The 21,091-nt window shown below is 45.6% G+C and overlaps 1 protein-coding gene across 1 annotated transcript in view; it reads right to left on the reverse strand.

Moving 5' to 3' along the window:
• Positions 1 to 21,091, reverse strand: part of LOC143923699 (natural cytotoxicity triggering receptor 3 ligand 1-like) — a 35,462-nt gene that overhangs the window by 629 nt on the left and 13,742 nt on the right. The window contains exons 3-5 of the mRNA XM_077447503.1: positions 17,030 to 17,359; positions 12,354 to 12,653; positions 12,143 to 12,241 (exon numbers count right to left, since the gene is read on the reverse strand). Of these exons, the coding sequence (XP_077303629.1) occupies positions 12,143 to 12,241; positions 12,354 to 12,653; positions 17,030 to 17,359 (729 nt within the window). The remainder of the gene's footprint in view (positions 1 to 12,142; positions 12,242 to 12,353; positions 12,654 to 17,029; positions 17,360 to 21,091) is intronic.

Genomic DNA, 21,091 nt, shown 5'->3' on the forward strand with positions numbered 1-21,091 from the left:
CCCCCCCCACAGTGCCAGCTGCTTATACATCTTTTTACATTAAAATATTGCCATTATATTCCTTTTTGGCTGATCTGTATAGCACAGTCACATGATAAACTGCACAATGTCAGAAACCATGAATCAGACTGAGACATAAGTACAGTTAAATCTCACTTGTTTAATAATAATATTTAATTAAAAAATAAATAAAATAAATAAAAAAAAAACAAAAACAGAGTAAACGCAGTCAAAACATAGCCAGAGTTCAGGAACTGGAACAGATAGTCAGACAAGTCAAAACGTCAGGGAGCCAGAGGACAGCGTAGTAAAACAGCAAACTGCTGGAGCCAGAAGGAATGTCAGCCAAGAAAGTCTTTAACAGGAACACAGGAGAGCGTCTCTAGAGATGTGACCAAGGCGAAGGCAGAGATCATCTGGGCTGGATGGCTTAAGTGTCTGTTTACACTGAGGCAGCACGATTTGCAGCGCGACTGCCTCAGGCGACCTGGACAGGACAGCTGCGGCGACTTGCATAACGACTTCTCTATAGAAGTCCATGCAAGTTGCCTCAAGGTGCCCCCAAAGTCGTACAGGAACCTTTTTCTAAGTCGGAGCGACTTGTGTCGCTCCGATTAGAACGGTTGCATTGTACAGAACGGGACGCGACTTGCCAGGCACCTAAGTCGGCTGACAAGTCGTCCCAGTGTGAACCGACCCTAAGTAGGCAGGACTGACGAGTAGGATATCATCAACAGCTGAGTCACTGTGGAGAGATTGGAGCTGGCAATTAGCCGACAGCTGAGCGACTAGCTTTGAGAAGGAAGGGCTGAGCCCAGCCCTGACACATAGTTTGTCCAGTGTTGAGTTTTCAGGTAGGAGGAGATTTCCACTATAGCCTGCATACATGCCCACATGTGTGATGTCAATATCATGGGAACTGGACAGTTCAACTGAAACAGGAAATGTTCTCTCCAGCGATAGAGATTAAACTGAGCATGTGCAGGATGGCTACCCTCACTGTATTATACGGCCTTGCCAAGATAGACAGTGCAGGAGGGGAAGAATCTAGCCATATAGGATCAAAAGAGCCTTTTTACACAATGCAGAGGATTAACCACTTAATTCCACAGTGAGTATAAAAAAGCATGCTATGCTGCATATAAAGACATATTTTACTGTTGTGGGTTTAGTAACACTTTAAAGTGGTTGTAAACCCTTACAACCAACTTTGACCTACAGGTAAGCCTAGATTAAGGCTTACCTGTAGGTCCATGAAATATCTCCTAAACCTACACGGTTTAGGAGATATTGGCAAAAAGACAGGCACCGCTGTCTACGGCGCGCAGGCGCACTGAGGATGCCGCTAACGGCCGTTAGTGGTGGCTCCCGCGTGCATGCGTGGGAGTGACGTCATCGCTGCTCCGGCGCTGTGAGTGGCCGGAGCAGCGATACCCAGACGAAGATGGACGCTTCGTGCTACAGGGGACAGCGGTGACATCGCTGGCTCCTGTGTCAGGTAAGTGACACATAATGGGCTACTATGCGATGCACAGTAGTCCATTATGCTTCACCTTAGCAGGGAGACAAAAAGGAAGTAACACCCTCCAGGGTTTACTTCCTCTTTAAGGTGTCAAAGTTTGCTGACAAAAACGGAATTGATTTTTGTCATACTTTTCGTCAATGGACGACAATGCAGTGTACTTTTCGTTTCGGTCATTGTAAATATGCCGCTGATGAAAATTTTTATGAAAATGTTTTTGTCTACGAAAGTTTTACAGGCAAGCAGCTCTGTCTAGAACCCCTGTACATTGTTTACCGGAGGGAGGTAGATCGCGAAGTATCAGGAAATTGAATGCGAGTGTGAAAATAATCTCTAAAGCAGTGATCTGCAAACTACGTCTCTCCAGCTGTTGCGGAACTACGTATCCCAAGAGGCATTGTAAGACTCTGACATTCACAGACATGACTAGGCATGATGGGAACTGTAGTTTCTGAACAATTGGAGGGCCGTAGTTTGGAGACCCCTGATCTAAAGTCTCTCACGGCCAAGACTTTGTGAAGATAAAGCCATAAAAAGTTTTATAGCTTCAAGGTTTAAAGCATATGATTTTTATTGGGAGCAAAGGTTAATATTGGCAGCTACAGCTGTTTGTATCCCAGTTGAAATATGCACTGTCAGGTTTTCACTGAGGTCTGTGTCCCACCACAGTTGCCACTAGAACCAGAACGGAGGGGCAAATCTTCCAATAGAACACTTTTTTTTTTATATACGAGGGTCTAGGAGGGGATTTTCTTCACATGGAAAATATATCTTCTCACTTCTGCTTGAGTTTATAAAAAGGAAGGAAAAAGGAAAATCTTCCTAAAAAAAAAAGCATGGCAAAAAAAACCTTTCCCTACCGTATCCAGACTCTAAAGTTTTGACCTTTTCTTTTACTTTAAAACAGGGGTATTGAATTAAAGTTACAGGTCCGATCAGTAAAATTTTCTTCCAGCAGAGGTCCGAATCGCATATTCGTGCAAAGACTCCTTTACATCCCCTATATCACAATCCTGCTCTTACATGTCCTCAGCCCCCCTCACATCACAGTCCCCCACTTCATAGTCTACCCTTCAAAGTAATTCTCAGCCACCCCATCACATCATCCCCACCCTCCCTTCACAGTAGTGTACTGAATGCCCTTTACATAACACACCCCCTTTTCAAATCACCCCCCTCTCCCCCCCAACAGTACTGTCCTCTGCCCCTTCACATAAATCCCCCCCCACACACACACACACAGTATTGCCCCCTTCACATCACCTGCCCCCCTGCACTGCCCCTCCTTACATCACCGCTCTCCGTTCACATCACCCCCCCCCCAACACACAGTACTGCCCCTTCACATAACCTGTTGCACCCCCCCCAGAACTTCCCCCTTCACATCACTCCCCCCCTTACCTGCCCCCTCAGCACTGCTCCCCCCACATCACTTCCCTACTTGACATCAACTCCCCACCCCCCCCCCCCACACACACAGCACTGCCCACCTCACATCAGAAATCCCACAACTCTGCCTTCCTCATATCACCCACCTACTGCACTGCCCCTCCCCCTCCATCACCTCCCCACCCTTCAGCACTGCCCCCTCTCTCATTACAACCCCCCCACTGGTGTGTCTGTCCTCCAGCCAGCCCCCCCCCCCCACATCAGCCCTCCTCCCCTCCAGTGGTGTCCTGTGCCATTCCCTCTCCTACCTTAGACCAAGCAGAGAGCAGGGGGCAGGATGCTAATAGGCGGAGCGCGGGAGATACAACTATGCATTGGATGGAGGGCAGAAGCTGCATGAGTCAACTTTACAGATTAACCAGCAGGTGATTGGTTGCTAGGACACAGGGCGGCCTTAGCCCCCAATCACATGGTGTTTAATAGGAAAAGTTAACCTCCGGCAGCTCCTGGTCTCGTCCTCTATCCAATGCAGAGCTGTGTCTGCCGCACTCAGCCTATTAGCATCCTGCCCTCAGAATTCAGAGTATGACTGCGGTACAGCCTGGTGGATAGAAGCGGCTCTTAAATTGCGCAACCATGGGTCTGGGTGGGACAGTGACTCGGTCTGGATTTGGACCACGGTCCACCATTTAGTGATACTTTATATATATAGTATTTTGAGCAGAAGCCCTAGAGCAGGGGTGCCCAACCTTTTGAAGAGCGAGGGCCACTTAAGGGACTTAGTAACCAGTCGCGGGCCACAAAGACCGGAGCGGGCGGATGACAGATCCGTGTACACTCCGCATATGCAGAATGGACACAGACATAGCCCACTCTACTCTATGGGCCTTCTGATCTGATCAGATGGAAGGGGGCGGATCCACTTCTGTTTTTTTAGCAGATCGGATCCGAGGTAGGCGGGTGTAAACTGACACAAGTCTGTTTTCATCAGCTCCATATAGGTGAATAGAGCGTCCGATTGGGTTGGACAAATCGTGCAAAAGGGGCCTAAGGTAGATTTTACACTGATGGTTTGTGGCCTACCCACGCCACAGGTGCAGCACAGTTCACCTGTGGTTTTCCTGTGGGTTAGCTGCACTTTGCCATACAATTCTAGTACCGTATTTATTGGCGTATAACGCACTTTTTTCCCCCTAAAATCAGGGGGAAATCGGGGGTGCATGTTATACACCAATCCCCCGCTGTTTCTAAACCTTTCTGCCGTTCTCTGCGGCTTCCGGGTATTTTCGGCCGCACTCAGCTGTTATCGGCCGCTTTCCGAAAGCCGCTGAGAACAGCCGAGTGCGGCCGAAAATAGCCGAGAACGGCTGAAAATACCCGTAAGCCATTTTTAAATGGCAAAGACGCTGACAAGGCTGCAAATGATTGCCAAGGCTAAATGGAAGGCTGCAAATGACTGAAAAGGCTGCAATGGAAGGCTGCAAATGACACTGACAAGGCTGCATTGATGGGCATTTAAATGTAAGTTTTTTTCCTTAAACTTCCCTCCTAAAAGTTTTTTTCTTTTAAATTCCCTCCTAAACTTGGGGTGCGTGTTATACGCCGGCGCATATTATACGCCGATAAATACGGTATATCCTGTGGGTTTGGTGCACTTTCTGAAAGCGCCCAAACCCACAGGAAAAACAAGAAGTCTATGGCTCAGTGCAGGTAACCCCCAGGTGCACCTGCAGATCAGTTTGAAAGCAGCCCAGAAACCACTGCAGAACAGATATGCCCTTACATACACTGTGATTTTAATGAGTTCCATTCAGTTATCACCAGCTGCTGCTGTCCCAGGCAGAGCGCATTTGGTATCACTCCGCCTATGACATGACCCAGCGCTATACAGGAAGCTTGGCTTATGCGGCTCTGCTCTGCAGCTGCTGCTTCCTTTACTGTCTGCTTCATTCACAACACTTATGCTCTGGGATGGCGGGTCGGCAAACTGCAATCTGGGCTTGCCAACCTGCCATCCCAGGGCAAGAGGTCGCGAGCCACATCAGAGAGCTCCGCGGGCCACTGGTTGGGCACCCCCGCCATAGAGAATAACGTTGCAATTTTTTATGTCACACAACAATTTTTCAAATGCAATTTTTTGGAAAAAATACACTTGAATGAATGAATTGAAAAAAAAAAAAAAAAAAAGACACAATATACAATCCAATTTTTTGTACAATATGAAAGATGACGTAATGACGTTTAAATGCCTTACATGTCATGCTTTAAAATTGCATGCGCTTTAAAAAGGTTTACAGGTTACATGTTTAGAGTTTATGTTTAGATGTTACATATTTAGAGTTACAGAGGAGGTCTAGTGCTAGAATTGGGAAAGGGGGGGAATATGGGTGCTTTAAAGGTTTTGTTTTCTCTCTTTTAATCATTTGGCTACTTTTTTTTTATTTTTACATCTCTTTAAAAAAAATTTTTGGATCACCTTTCTATTTATCGCAAGAAATGTGAACATCCTTTGCGATAACAATACAGCATGACAGGTCCTTATTATGGTCCTCATTATGGAAAGAGGTGGGGTCTATGAGACCCCACCTCTCTCTTCTGGAACCAGAAGTGAAGTCATGACGTCGCTCTGGTCCTCCTAGACCATAGAGTTTTGCTGAGCCAATCTTTCCTCAGCTAATCTCTGTGGTCAGCCGCTGCAACCGCTGGATTAGTAGTTCCTGGGCTCCCCAATCATCCAGGAAAGCCTGAGAGCCACCAGAAAGTGGATGGGGGCCCATCCCGCCACTTCTAAAAGTGATCCAGCAGCTAATCAGCCACTCGGATCACTTTTAGCAGTTAGGGAATTGCTGACTAAATAAAACAATACCAGGGTTATGGCCTATTGCTGCAGCCATGACCCCAGTATTCCACTTCAAACCGAGGACGTCTTTTTACTATGGCCCGGTTTGGAATGTATAACTTTCTCAGAGAAAAAGGATCAGTGCTCAAACAAGCCATAATTGAGCTTTATCCTATTCTGTTCACCAAGTTACTTACTATTCTCTGGGGATGTCTCTATCAGCTTTGCCCATCTAGAGAGGGACATTTTTGCTCATTCTTCTTTCTAAAATATCTCAAGCTCTGTCAGATTGGATGGAGAGCGTCTGTGAACAGCAATTTGGATTTAGGTCTGGACTTTGGGCCATTCTAACACATGAATATACATTAATCAAACCCATTCCACTGTAGCTCTGGCTGTATGTTTCGGGTCGTTGTCCTGTTGGAAGGTGAACCTCCACCCCAGTCTCAAGTCTTTTGCAGACGCTAACAGGTTTTCTTCTAAGATTTGGCTCCAACCATCTTTCCATCAACTCTGACCAGCTTCCCTGTCCCTGCTAAAGAAAAGTATCCCCACAACATGATGCAGCCACCACCATGTTTCACAGTGGGGATGGTGTGTTCAGGGTGATGTGCAGTGTTAGTTTTCCACCACACACAGCATTTTGCTTTTAGGCCAAAAAGTTACATTTTGGTCTCATCTGACCAGAGCACCTTCTTCCACGTGTTTGCTGTGTCCCCCACATGGCTTCTCACAAATTGCAAACGGGACTTTTCTCAACTGGGCTTTCTTTCAACAATGTCTTTCTTCTTGTCGCTCTTCCATAAAAGGATAGATTTGTGGAGAGCACGACTAATAGTTGTCCTGTGGACAGATTCTCCCACCTGAGCTGTGGATCTCTGCAGCTCCTCCAGAGTTCCCATGGACCTCTTGGTTGCTTCTCTATGAATGTTCTCCTTGCCCGGCCGGTCAGTTTAGGTGGACGGCCATGTCTTGGTAGGTTTGCAGCTGTGCCATACTCTTTCCATTTTTGGATGATTATCATAAAAAAAGGGGGGGGGGGTGGAGGATTGGGGAATTTGGGACTTTAAATGAAGCCATGGCCGGGTATGTTCATGTACCTCCATCCCTATCATTGTTTACATACATTGAATTTCATATACAAGGAAATGCACAATTCCATGGTGCCAATTTCTATAACGGTGATATCTGGTAGACTGGTACACTGAGGTTTTCCATGTTTACACCAGGAGTGCTCAGTGTGCCCAGATCTGCATAGGGCGTTTTGTCTGATGGGTGCCCCGCTGAACATACCCCCTCAGCTCCTGATACTGATGCCCTTGGGTGGCACACGGTCCCTGACATTGTACCAGTAAATGCACATATACCTATAAGTGATCTTGTTTCAAATGGAAGGGGGGGGGGGGTGTTTTCTATCTATCCTCCCCTATATTGATACAAGTTAGTTTAGTTAGTAATTTTACTCTCCCATTGCAGATACATCACGTATCTTCTCCTGAAGAGCATCTTAAAGCCGCAAAGCGCGTCGAGCTACCAGATGTCGTGTATTTCAATCACACGTCCACTAAGATATGTGCCCATGTATACAATTTTTATTGCGACGGGGATCAGAAAGACCGTTCAGATGCTATTTTTCAATTGTGTATACCCAATCATGAATATTGTTGGACTCCTTAATTTCATCATGTGGTTAATGTTGATAAATATGTTACTACCAGATATTACCGTTTTAGAAATTGGCACCATGGAAGTGTGCAATTCTTTGTATATGAAATTCAATGATTGTAAACATGTATCTATGTATTCTTTATTTATTTTACTATCCACCACTCTATTCATTACCATGAGCTTCATATAAAGTCCCACCATTTTTGTTGCATCTTTGCTGCTTTTTCTGCTGCATTTTTACTCCTTTTCCTCACATGTTCAGATGATGGATTGAACAGAGCTCTGTGAGATGTTCAAAGCTTGGGATTTTTTTTGTATACCCTAACCCTGCTTGCTTTAATCTTCTCCACAACTTTATCCCTGACATGTCTGGTGTGTTCCTTGGCCTTCATGATGCTGTTTGTTCACTAAGGTTCTCTAACAAACCTCCAAGGGCTTCACAGAACAGCTGTATTTATACTGAGATTAAATTACACACAGGTGGACTCTATTTACGAATTAGGTGACTTCTGAAGGCAATTGGTAGCACTAGATTTTAGTTGGGGGTATCAGAGTAACGGGGGCTGAATACAAATGCACATCACACTTTTCACATATTTATACTGTATGTGAAACATTTTGAAAACCATTTATCATTTTCCTTCCACTTCACAATTATGTGCCACTTTTAATTGATCTATCACATAAAATCCCAATAAATTACATTTACATTTTTGGTTGCAACATGACAAAATGTGGAAAACTTCAAGGGGTATGAATAATTTTTCAAGGCACTGTAGGTACAAAAAAAATGTAACCAAATAAAACGGTATAAAACAAAACCAAAGTAATATCAAGGAAGGGCATTTTATTTCAGGAATTAAACGTCTGCTACCCTGTAAGCCCTTGTACACACGGTCGCAGATTCCGACAACCAAATCCGTCTGAGTAATTCTGACGGATTAATTCCGGAAGAGGTCCGGAAGTGATGTTGCATACACACGGTCGGACAAAGTTGTCGGAAAATCCGATTGTACATAACGTGATGACGTTATTTTGTTACGACGGGACTACGTTCAGGCTAGTAGCCAATAGCTTTGGTCTAGGAATTTGATCTGAGCATGCGTGGCACTTTGTCCCTCTGAGTAGGCTACACATGATCGGAGTATGTCCGATCGGAGCATGTTGTCGGAAAATTTTACCGGCAAGTTGGAAAACTTGGTCCGTTGGATATTCCCGATGGAAACAGTCCGATGCAAACCACACACAGTCGGAATATCCGACAAAACGCTCCGATAGGAAACATTCCGTCAAAATCTCCGACCGTGTGTACAAGGGCTTAGATGAGTGGATTTTCTTGCCAATAATACTGAATCCGAGATAGAACTGTAATTGTACAACCTCTACCCAATGCCATACAATCAAAATTCTATGGCATTTACTTGGTTTTTCCATGAGATACTGCCATCCATACACGGTTTTAATCTTTAAGAATATTCTATGTGTGGGAGCCGCCTTTAGCGGCTTGACCCGAGCTAGAAACAGCACAGCGTGCCCTTTCTGACTATGGCGCATGCGCAGAAGAAATCGCCCTGCGGCGATTTGCAAATATCTCCTAGACCCGTGCAGGTCTGGGGAATATTTCAAGCACCTACAAGTAAGCCTTAACCCTTTCATGAGTAAGCCAATTTCTGACATTTGGTGTTTACAAGTTAAAATCTGTATTTTTTGCTAGAAAATTACGTAGAACCCCCAAACATTTATATTATATACACACATTATATATATATATATATATATATATATATATATATATATATATATATATATATATATATATATATAATATACACATACACACACATACATACATACATATATATATATATATATATATATATATATATATATATATATATTTTTAGCAGAGAATCTAGAGAATAAAATGGCGATTGTTGCAATATTTTATGCCACGTGGTATTTGTGCCGCAGTATTTTAAATGCAAGTTTTAGGGAAAAGGGACACTTTCATGAATTAAAAAAAAAAAACAGTAAAGTTAGCCCAATTTTTTTCTATAATGTGAAAGATGATGTTACGCCGAGTAAATAGATACCAAACGCAGTCCCAATCCTATGCTGCTCTCCTGCTTCTGGATAGACCCTCAGACAGCCTAGCAGCCAGATGTCTCCGGGATAGGCCTAAGGCTTATGGCCTAGGAGCCCGGGGCAACATAACACATGCCCACCCAAAACAGTCGCCCAGGCGGCACAGAACACAGATCACCTGACTCCACCCAAATAAATAGGCTCTCCCAGGAGGCCAAGGGACCCAAGAAAATCGCTGCCCATTGGCTGAGACACCCCATTCAGTCATAATCTGTCTTTGCCATGCCCTTGTCTTATCCAATGTCACCAGATACACAGCCACCTAGTGACAGAAGAGAGAAGTGCAATAATTCCAGAATTAGGGGGGAAAATCAATTGATCTCCTAACAACTGGCCAAGGCAACTACCACCTGGCAACTAAATTTAATAGCAGCCCTGCCCACCAGGGTGCTACAGTTCTATGCTTGCTAAATCACTGACCTGGAACAAGCATGCATAACTTGTCAGTTAAGATTTCTTTTAACCACTTAAGACCCGGACCATTTTGCAGCTAAAGGACCAGGCCCCTTTTTGCGATTCGTCACTGCGGCGCTTTAACTGACAATTGCGCAGTCGTGTGACGTGGCTCCCAAACAAAATTGGCATCCTTTTTCCCACAAATAGAGCTTTCTTTTGGTGGTATTTTATCACCTCTGCGTTTTTTATTTTTTGCGCTATAAACAAAAATAGAGCGACAATTTTGAAAAAAATTCTATATTTTTTACTTTTTGCTATAATAAATATCCCCCAAAAATATATTAAAAAAAACATTTATTTTTCCTCAGTTTAGGCCGATACGTATTCTTCTACATATTTTTGGTAAAAAAAAAAAAATTGCAATTAGCGATTGACTGGTTTGCGCAAAAGTTATAGCGTTTACAAAATAGGGGATAGTTTTATAGCATTTTTATTAATTTTTTTTACTAGTAATGGCGGCAATCAGCAATTTTTATTGTGACTGCGACATTATGGCGGACACATCGGACATTTTTGGGACCATTGTCATTTATACAGCAATCAGTGCTATTTAAATGCACTGATTCCTGTGTAAATGACACTGGCAGTGAAGGAGTTAACCAGTAGGGGGCAGTGTAGGGGTTATGTGTGACATTATGTGTTTTTTTTATTGTAGGGGGCGTGGCCTGGCATGTGACGTCACTGATTGTCTTTCTTCAGCTCTGTGACCCGATCGCCGCTGGTGTCCTGCGATCGGGTCACAGAGCTGAAGAAAGACAATCAGTGACGTCACATGCCAGGCCACGCCCCCTACAATAAAAAAAACACATAACGTCCGCTGGTCCTGTGGCCACGGTCACGGAGCTCAGGACCGGGTCGGGAGCACGCCACCGCCGGTGCGCTCCCAACCCACGGCTGGGCACTTAAGGAGCTATGTACAGGTATGTGATTGTGCCCAGCCGTGCCATTCTGCCGACGTATATCGGCGTGAGGCGGTCCTTAAGCAGTTAAAGAGACATTGGGGTTGATTTACTAAAACTGGAGAGTCCAAAGTCTGGTGCAGCTGGTCATAGTAGCCAATCAGCTTCTAACTTCAGCTTGTTCAATGAAATTTTGACAACAAAACCTGGAAGCTTATTGGTTTCTATGCAGAGCTGCACCAGATTTTCCACTCTACAGTCTTAGTACATCAGCCCCATTTTCTGTTTGCCTATGCAGTGTGTTTGGAAAGGACACGCCCACCCCCCCGCCTAGATTCACCCTACCTGCACTTCCTCACTGATTACCATAGTGGTAGGGTCTAGCAGCCAATCGTTAGACCAATGCACTGTCACATGACTGACGGGAGTGACATCACCACTCCGCCAGTTTACAAACGCCAGTTATGCTAATGCCAGCTGTGGAGGAAAAAGGAGCGGCAATGGACTGCTGGTAAGAGGAGTATATGCTATGCATTGCAAGGTGACCGCATCTCTTGGTATTCAAAAAGCAGAGGAGGCAACTCTGAACACCCAAACTTGATTAAAAGCAGAAGTCATCCAACAAAAACATAAAACGGGCATAAAAAAAAAAAAAGGAATGTCATGAAAACCTTTGAATCTTTATCATCTCTTAATATGTTAAAGAGGAGATGGACTAAACCTACAAGATAGGGCCGGTTCACACTAGCGCGATGGCAGATATCGCATGCAATTTGCAGCGCACTGCTGTTCACATTACATGCGATGTCTGTGCGGTGGGGATGTCAGATAGATACAGATAGTATGGCTGATATCACACCGCATTCGATGCACACACGCACAGGGCCCTTTTTTCTGTTCGGACCAGAATCGGATCATGTGTGTTCACATGTATGAGATCCGATTCATGTCCAAACTGTCAGTTCGCAGTGCGATATGCAAGCTGAAATGGGGGTGTCGTTAACATATAATGACACTCCCCAGCAGTTTCGCATATGGCAGTGTGAACTGCCGTGCGTGTCGGGTGCGATGCGGCAATCCGCAGTCGATTCGCAGGGTTCTCGCATCGCAATAGTGTGAACCGGCCCATATACGGGCAAATGTTTTAAACTGGAATTTACACTGATATATTATTTCAGACCGATGATTATTTTATTTAAAGAGCTCAATGTGTGTGTAGGTTACCTTTTATACAGAGTTTTCTTTTCCACCAAATGACAGCTGCAATTATCCCAATCACTGCTATGACAATACCGATAATCATGCCCGCTTGAGATGAGGACTCTGGAGAAATAGAAGACAATAATTATTAAAGGTGGGGAGGGTGTTCGTAGCACACACACGGGGGACAGACATAATCAAATACGTGACTTGAAGATCTGATGATTATTCGCACCTTGATAGGTGATGTGGAAGTCCTCCCGTAGAGGTTCTTCTAGGGATACATGTTGGATTCTGCAGGAGAGCATTTTGTTCTGGTCATCATCGCTCGGTGTGATTGTCACTGTGCTGTTCACTTGGTAGGTTCCATTGTCATATTGGAGTGGTTCTCCCATGGACTGATTCTTCAGGACTTCTCCATCTTTATACCACGTGACATTGATATCATTAGGGAAGAATCCACTGGCCATACAGGTCAGGATATTCTCTGTATTTCTCTGGACATTCTTGTTGAGTATGGAGAGTAGAGGTTGGGCTGTAGAGAACATATGGATGGTTAATGAAGCTGTGCATTAGATACACAAGAATGTACTTTTGATCCACACAGGTGATCAGTTTAGAGTTATAAAAAGTGAAAATATCCAGTGAGCGGCAGTTGTGTGGAGGAAAATGCCTTGTTGATGTCAGAGGAGAATGGGGCAGACTGGTTTGAGATGAAAGAATGGCAACAGTAACTCAAATAACCTCTCGTTACAACCAAGGTATACCATCTCTGAACGCACAACACATCTAACTTTGAAGCAGATGGGCTACAGCAGCAGAAGACCACACTGGGTACTACTCATGTCACTTAAGAACAGGGAACTGAGGCTACAATTTGTACAGGCTCACCAACATTGGTCAAATAAAAGATTGGAAAATTTTGCCTAGTTTGATGAGTCTCGATTTTAGTTGCGACATTCAGATGGTCGGGTCAGAATTTGGCTTAAAGTGGGGTGCCCCCTAAAAAAAAAAAAAAAAATTAAAAGTCAGCAGCTACAAATACTGCAGCTGCTGACTTTTAATAATCGAACACTTACCTGTCCCAGGGTCCAGCGATGAGGGGGAACGAAGCCCCCCCCCCCGTTCCCCGCTCCGCTCAGGTCGCCGTCATTCTTACTGTGGGCACCCGGCTGTGGCTTCACAGCCGGGCACCCACTGCGCATGCGTGAGCGGCGCAGGGCGCCGTGATACACTGCACAGTCATCTGGGACACGTGACAGGTCCCAGATAACTGTACGGCGCGAGGGGAAGTGATGTCACCAGCCCAGGCAAGGAAGAAGGCAGACTACGAAGGACCCCCTAGCAACAGGCATTTAGAGGTGAGTAAAAAAAAGAAATTCAAATATTTTTTTGGTAACAATTTTAAACAATTTTTTTATTTTTATTTTTGTGGCAACACCACTTTAAACTTGAAAGCATGGATATATCCTGCCTTGTATCACCGGTTCAGGGTGGTGGTGTAATGGTGTTGGGGGGATATTTCCTTGGCACACTTTGGGCTTCTTAGTACCAACTGAGCATTTGTTTAAACCCCACGACCTACCTGAGTATTGTTGCTGACCATGTTCATCCCTTTATCACCACAGTGTCCCCATCTTCTGATGGCTCCTTCCATCAGGATAATGCACCATGCACCAGGGGGACATTTGTCCTTCTATAAGCTGTAAAAAGCCTGGTTGATCCTGCGAGTTCCTGTGTCCACCTGTCTATGCTGACCATGGCAATCATGGCTGCTGAGCCCCGATTACAGTGGTCAGTTTACGCACCTTCGTCATCCTGCCGCTGTCCTCTCTCTCTCCCCCTCCCTGCTTGTCAGCTCGGAAAGTCTGTCTTGCCCATCTCCTCCCCGCTCCTCAGGCCGCTAGCTGTTTAAAATTACTAGTGAAAAAATCATGAAATTCCCTTCCTTGCATGGAGATCTAATGTGCAGTAGCTCTGTTTTTTAAAAATGACTCTGCAAAATACCTTAACAGACCTGCGGGGCGCTCACGTGACCTCCCACCACCCTCCTCCTCTCTCCCAGCTGATGTCAGTGGTGTAACATGGCCCCTCCCACTGTAGTGCTCGGATCAAAGAGGGAGAGCGCCAGCAGGTCATGTGAGCGCCCCATGGTGCTGTAAATAAGGTATTTCATGGAGTCATTTAAAAAAAAAAAAAAAAAAAAGGAAAGGAAATTACATGATTTTTCATACTGTAGGTGATGTAACAACCACTTTAAGGGTTTTCTCCCTAATGCATTCTATGAATTAAGGTGAAAAACCTGTGCTGCAGCTCCCCTCCCAGACCTCCCCTTTTCTCTTACCCAAGTCCGATCCAATCCAGCAATGTGCACAAGCGCAACGGTTCCAGCTGCTGTCCCACCACTTATTGGACAGATTGATAGCGGCAAGAGCCATTGGCTCCTGCTGCTGTCAATCAAAAGCTGAGACACAGGGGTGGGGAGTGCGGCCGAGTCCCGCTGTCTGTCTATGGATACAGCAGCGGGGGACTCGGGAGCGAGCCTGCACCTGTGCCGCCATGAAAAGCGGCATTCCATGGAGGTACCCGATGAAGAGGAGGGGCCTGGACGGCTTTCCATGGAGGTAGCCGATGAAGAGGGCGGCCCTGGACGGCTTTCCATGGAGGTACCCGATGAAGAGGAGGGGCCTGGGCGGCTTTCCATGGAGGTACCCCAACGGCTTTCCATGGAGGTACCCGATGAAGAGGAAGGGGCCCGGATGGCTTTCCATGGAGGCACCTGATGAAGAGGAGGGGCCTGGGCGGCTTTCCATGGAGGTACCCGATGAAGAGGAGGGGCCTGGACGGCTTTCCATGGAGGTACCCGATGAAGAGGAGGGGCCTGGACGGCTTTCCATGGAGGTCCCCGATGAAGAGGAGGGGCGTGGACGGCTTTCCATGGAGGTACCAGATGAAGAGGGGCCTGGATGGCTTTCCATGGAGGTACCCGATGAAGAGGAAGGGCCTGGGCAGCTTTACATGGAGGTACATGATGAAGAGGAGGGGCCTGGATGGCTTTCAATGGAGGTACCCGATGAAGAGGAGGGGCCTGGATGGATTTCCATGGAGGTACCCAATGAAGAGGAGGGGCCTGGACTGCTTTCTACGGAGGTACCCAATGAAGAGGAGGGGCCCGGACGGCTTTCCATGGAGGCACCCGATGAAGAGGACCAGCAGGGGACCCCAGAAGAGGATCGGGGCTTCTTTGTGCAAAACCATTGCATAGAGCAGGTTAAGTATAGGCGTTTTTTGTTTTTTTAATATCAAACGTTTACAACCACTTTAAACCAACAGGACGTGCCAAGAGGAATTGGGAGTAGGACTGATGCATGGAGTTGCTATTTAGATTTGAGCTATGATGCGAGGGAGAGCTGCAATCCTGCTATCAGCAGCTGCTGGCCCAGGCGGTTGGGAGGGAAAATGCAGCCACCCACATGCCTGTTTGAAGAGGAATTTCAAATCCCTTCTCATCTCACCCACTGAAACGCAGCTTTTAGTTGGAATTTACCCGGTTTTGCTGCACATACAAGGGACCTTTCTCTTGAATGGGAAATGACCTTTGCTTATACTAAAGTATAGCCATCTTCTATCTAATCTTGTTTTTTTTTTGGCCATTTTATGTTAACTACTGTATATGAAATGTTTTCCTTATTGTGTGTATATACTGTACACAACGGGCACAAGCTTAGCGAACAGGAATTTCAACAACTGGAAGAGGACACCAAGCTGCCGTACGTGCGAATTGTTACAGAAACCCCACGCCAACGCTCAAGTGACCTTCATTTTGTTGTCATTTGTTGTGCATATAACCATATAGTCTTATGTAACCAAGGACTCATTCACTGCCTATAAAAACTTGTACACCTCTTCAAAATACATTGGAATAGCATTTATCCACATCTTGGTGTGTGTGTGTCTATTCTCTTGCAAGTGCAATAATGATATCAGAATTCGGGTCCAGCGACCAATGATATAATGCAGTATTCCCTCATTCCATTATTCTATAAGGCCCCTTTCACACTGAGGAGTTTTTCAGGCGCTGTAGCGCTAAAAATTGCGCCTGAAAAAAAAACAGTCCCTTTCACTCCAGTGTGGGACAAGGGCCTCTTACCCACAAACCTAGTTGGTGGTTGTGGGGGATCTGCTGGAGGGGGCTTATTGGAATCTGAGTGGCCCATATCACGTCCCCCATGTAAATGCGTATGGGGTACATAGTACCCCTACACATTCACCCCCCCAAAAATGTATATATATATATATATATATATATATATATATATATATATATATATATATATAGTAATGTAGTGTAAAGAAATATGAAAAAAATAAAATAAAAATAAAAACATAAGTCCTTTATTTAAAATAAATATTAAAATATAAATATAAAAAATAATAAATAAAAAATAAATGTCCCGATGTAGATCCACCATCAATCACGATGACCGCTGCCACGAGAAAAAAATAAATAAATAAAAAAAGCTTCGCTCTAACATTGAAGCTATCTGCCAGGTCTTAAAAAATGAAGTGACATCGTTGACCCAGCATGCCCCTGGCCACTTTGGTAAAACGCCTAAATACCGCATGCGATCCGATTCTGTGAATGGAGCCCGTTGTGTGTTTATGTACCCAGCCTGGCACGTCAGAGGAGCCAAGGTCTTTGAGAAGCTTGAGGCCAGAAACAGAGGACCCGTCTTAACCAGCGGCTCCTTTGGGGGTAGTGCTCAATGGAGGTTAAATATAATTTTAAAATCATTTTATCTTGCTGATCGGGTAGAGGACATCATACTGATGGAAATGACAGTTCTTTAAGAAGAAGCGGGGTATAACATTTCCCCTCATTTAAAAAAAACGTAATCTGAATTTCTGTACCTGAAACATTCATGCGGATCTCTCTCTCCATTGGGAAAGAACTGTAGTTGACAGAACACGTGTAGACTCCACCGTCTGATAGAGATAGATTAGAGACGGTCAGACCTGCATTTCCATTCAATGCTCGATCTTTATCCAATGAATATCTGGGATCAGTTGGTATCACAGTGTTATTGTAGCTTAGGATAAGTTTTCCTTCGAAATGCCAAACAACTGCGAAATATCTGGGATCTGCAGGAAGTGTATCTGCGGTGAAGGTGCAGGGAATGTGGGCAATGGATCCAACTCTGACTTCATAGTTAGAAGGTCCTGTCATCTGTAGAGCACCACCTGCATGAAATGATAATAAATAATCTTTATACTTATAGTAAGGTGAACCGGGCAATCTACTTTAACCCTTTAAATTCCTCACTTGCTATGGTGACTCAAAATGTGTGCTACCAAACGGTGGAGCAGAACGTTAAAAGGGTTAAAGGCACAAACATTTCACTTAAAAATATTCTTCGAAAGCAACAATGGCTATAAATGCACTTCATGTGCCATAAATGCATTTGTAAACCCAGATATTGTATCTTGCAAAAGTGGCGGTGACATCATAACTGTGCTGTACACAGCCAGTGCTGAGAGCAGAGCTGTGGGATGGACCCAACAGGCCCCACCTACTGCAGAACACTACAGGAGGGGGGCGGAGACAAGACCAGTCCCCCTGCACAAGGAGAGAGGTCAGCAGTGAGCGGTCTTTATTACAGGAAGTCTCACACTGAATTACTGCACAGATCTGGAAAGAAATACACAAAGCTCACCGAGATTAAAATAAAAAAAATACACATTACAAATGTGTTAAGAAAATATTTGCTTGGAGTTCAGCTTTAACTTAAGTCAAGTGAAAGCAGAACCCCCATTGTGCAGAAATCTAGTTTCTTGCCCCTTATTCCCACATGCTGCACAGCTGTTCTTGCGCTTTATTTTAACATTAAAGCGGGATTCCACCCTAAAGTGGAACCTCCGCTGATCGGAACCCCCCCCCCCCCTCCGGTGTCACAATTGACACCTTTCAGGGGGGAGGGGGGTGGAGATACCTGTCTAAGACAGGTATTTTCACCCACTTCCGGGCATAGACTCTACGCCATAGAGTCTACGCCATTTCCTGCCCTGCCGCGCTGTCTGCTGGGACACACACGGGTCCCAGTGACAGCGCGGAGATTTCCTATTGCGCAGCGCAGCTCGCGCATGCGCAGTAGGGAACCGGGAAGTGAAGCCGATTCGCTTTACTTCCTGATTCCCTCACCTTGAATGGCGGCGGCAGCCGCCGAGGCCCGAGCGGTCGATCGGCCTCGGCATCGCTGGAACCCGGGACAGGTGAGTGTCCATTTATTAAAAGTCAGCAGCTGTAGTATTTATAGCTGCTGGCTTTTAATAATTTTTTTTTGGGCGGAATCCCTCTTTAAGTTGTTATATCATAATACTTGTTCGACAAGTGCAAGTATATATATATATATATATATATATATATATATATATATATATATATCATTTGGTAGAGGAGGGATTATGGTGGGGGGGGGGGGGTTGTTTTTCAGGGGTTGGGCTTGGCCCTTTAGTTCCAGTGAAGGGAACTCTTAAGGCGTCAGTATACCAAGACATTTTGTACAATTTCATGCTCCCAACTTTGTGGGAACAGTTTGGAGATGACCCCTTCCTGTTCCAACATGACTGTGCATCAGGGCACAAAGCAAGGTCCATAAAGACATGGATGAGCGAGTTTGGGGTGGAGAAACTTGACTGGCCTGCACAGAGCCCTGACATCAACCCGATAGAACACCTTTGGGATGAATTAGAGCGGAGACTGCGAGCCAGGCCTTCTCGTCCAACAACCAAGGCTGGATTAACGTAGGGGCTATTGGAGCTGCAGCTCCAGGCCCCTACCTTAATATAGGCCCAGCCACCCAAAAAGGACATGGAAAGCAATGGGCCAACGGGAAGAGAACTCACCTGATGGACCCTGCATTCCACATGCACCGCCTTGGCAGGGTGGTGGGGCACGCCAATGCAGGGCTCTTACAGAAGTCTGGGGCTTCCATAGTGTTAGGCCTGCGCAGCTGCACTCTTTCAGCTCAGAGTGCACGCCAATGCACGGCCCTTACAGAAACTTGGCAAATCAAATGTCAGGCTTCCCTAGTGTTACGCCTGTGCAGCTGCACACTTTTGAGTTTGGGCGCATGCCAGCACAGGCTCTTGGAAAGCAGAAGGGTGCCCAGTAAAAGGCCTACCAAAATCCTCAGCACCAAGGACATGATGCTCTTAATCTGGCCCTGCCAACAACAGTACCTGACCTCACAAATGCTCTTCTGGAACAATGATCAAACATTCCCATAGACACACTCCTAAACCTTGTGGACGGCCTTCCCAGAAGAACTGAAGCTGTTATAGCTGCAAAGGGTGGGCCAACTCAATGTTGAACCCTACGGACTAAGACTGGGAGGCCATTAAGTTCATGTGCGTGTAAAGGCAGGCGTCAGACCCCATCTCAGGTTTTATTTGCTGTTGGTGATCATTGTCATCAGATTAAAATTAAGGGAATCAAACATTTTGAGTTGCAACTAGAACAGGAACTAAGGAGAAATGTTCTTATGTTTTCATGCCAACTGTACAAGGAGGAGGATCTCCCTCACTTTGAAGTGATTTCCTCTCACTTCCTGTCTACTGGAGAGGAAATAAAAGTGATCAGTCATAACATTATGACCACCCATTGTAACATTTTTATTTTTATGACTACCCACCTAATATTGAGTAGGTTACCTTTTGCCTCCAAAACAGCCTTGACCCATTGAGGTGTGGACTCCACTAGCATCACACAGCCTCTGCCGGCTTGCCTTCTTCCCATACCTCATCCTAGTGCCATCTCTTCCCCAGGTAAGTGACGCACACCCACCCGGACATCCACATGATGTAAAAGAAAATGTGATTCATCAGACCAGGCCACCTTCTTCCTCTGTGGTCCACTTCTGATGCTCATGTGCCCATTGTAGGTACTTTTGGCTGTGGACACGGGTCAGCATGGGGGCACCCTGACTGGTCTGCAGCTACAAAACAAACTGCAATGCTCTGTGTTTTCCGACACCTTTCTATCAGAACAATCATTAAAGAGTTCCAGTCTGTGAAAAAAAAAAAATGTAAAAAGTCAGCAGCTACAAATACTGTAGCTGCTAACTTTTAATATAAGGACACTTACCTGTCCAGTGATCCCTGCGATGTTGGCACCCCAAGTTGTTTCGGCCATCAGCTTCGGGTGCAGCCACCGGCATTGCAAGTAAGGGAAACCAGCAGTGAAGCCTTCAGGCTTCACAGCCGGTTTCCTACTGTGCATGCGAGAGTCACGCTGCGCTTACTGATTGGTCCCAGAAGGCAGCGGTGGGAAGGAGGAGGGGCCGGACATGTCGTAGATTGCGGTGTGGCAATCTTACCAGGAAGTGGGAGCAGGTAGCTTGTTTTAACAGGTGCCAAAATGTGGTTAAGGGGGGGGGGGGGGGGGGTTTAGAGTGTGTGTGTGAACAAGCAGAGCTTCCCCTGTTGGGTGGTTCTCCGCTTTACCTTTTTTAGCAATATGAGCTCCAGTAGCTCTTTCTTCTATTGTATCGGACTACACAGGCCAGCCTGCGATCCCTATTTGCATAAATGAGCCTTGTCTGCCCATGAACCCGTTGCTGGTTCTGCTTCCTTGGACCACTTTTGGTCGCTCCTGACCACTGCAGACCAGGAACATCTCACAAGAGCTGAAGTTTCGGAGTTGCTCTGACCCAGTTGTCTAGCCATTACAATTTATACACATGAGTGGAATTCTCAACAGAAAAGCCTTGGATGGTTTTTCCGACGGAATTCCACTCAAGCTTGTGCCGCCTACACACGGTCGCACCAAATTGCGACTGCCAAGAACGCGGTGACGTGCAACACTGCGACGAGCCGTGAAAATGAAGTTCAATGCTTCCGAGTATGCGTCAAATTATTTCCGAGCATGCGTCGGAATCTTTGCACGTCGGAATTGTCACAGACGATCGGAATTTC

The sequence above is a fragment of the Lithobates pipiens genome, unplaced genomic scaffold (assembly GCF_037356315.1).
Source record: "Lithobates pipiens isolate NorthernLeopardFrog02 unplaced genomic scaffold, aLitPip1_a1.2 Scaffold_22, whole genome shotgun sequence".
NCBI classification, from domain to species: domain Eukaryota; kingdom Metazoa; phylum Chordata; class Amphibia; order Anura; family Ranidae; genus Lithobates; species Lithobates pipiens.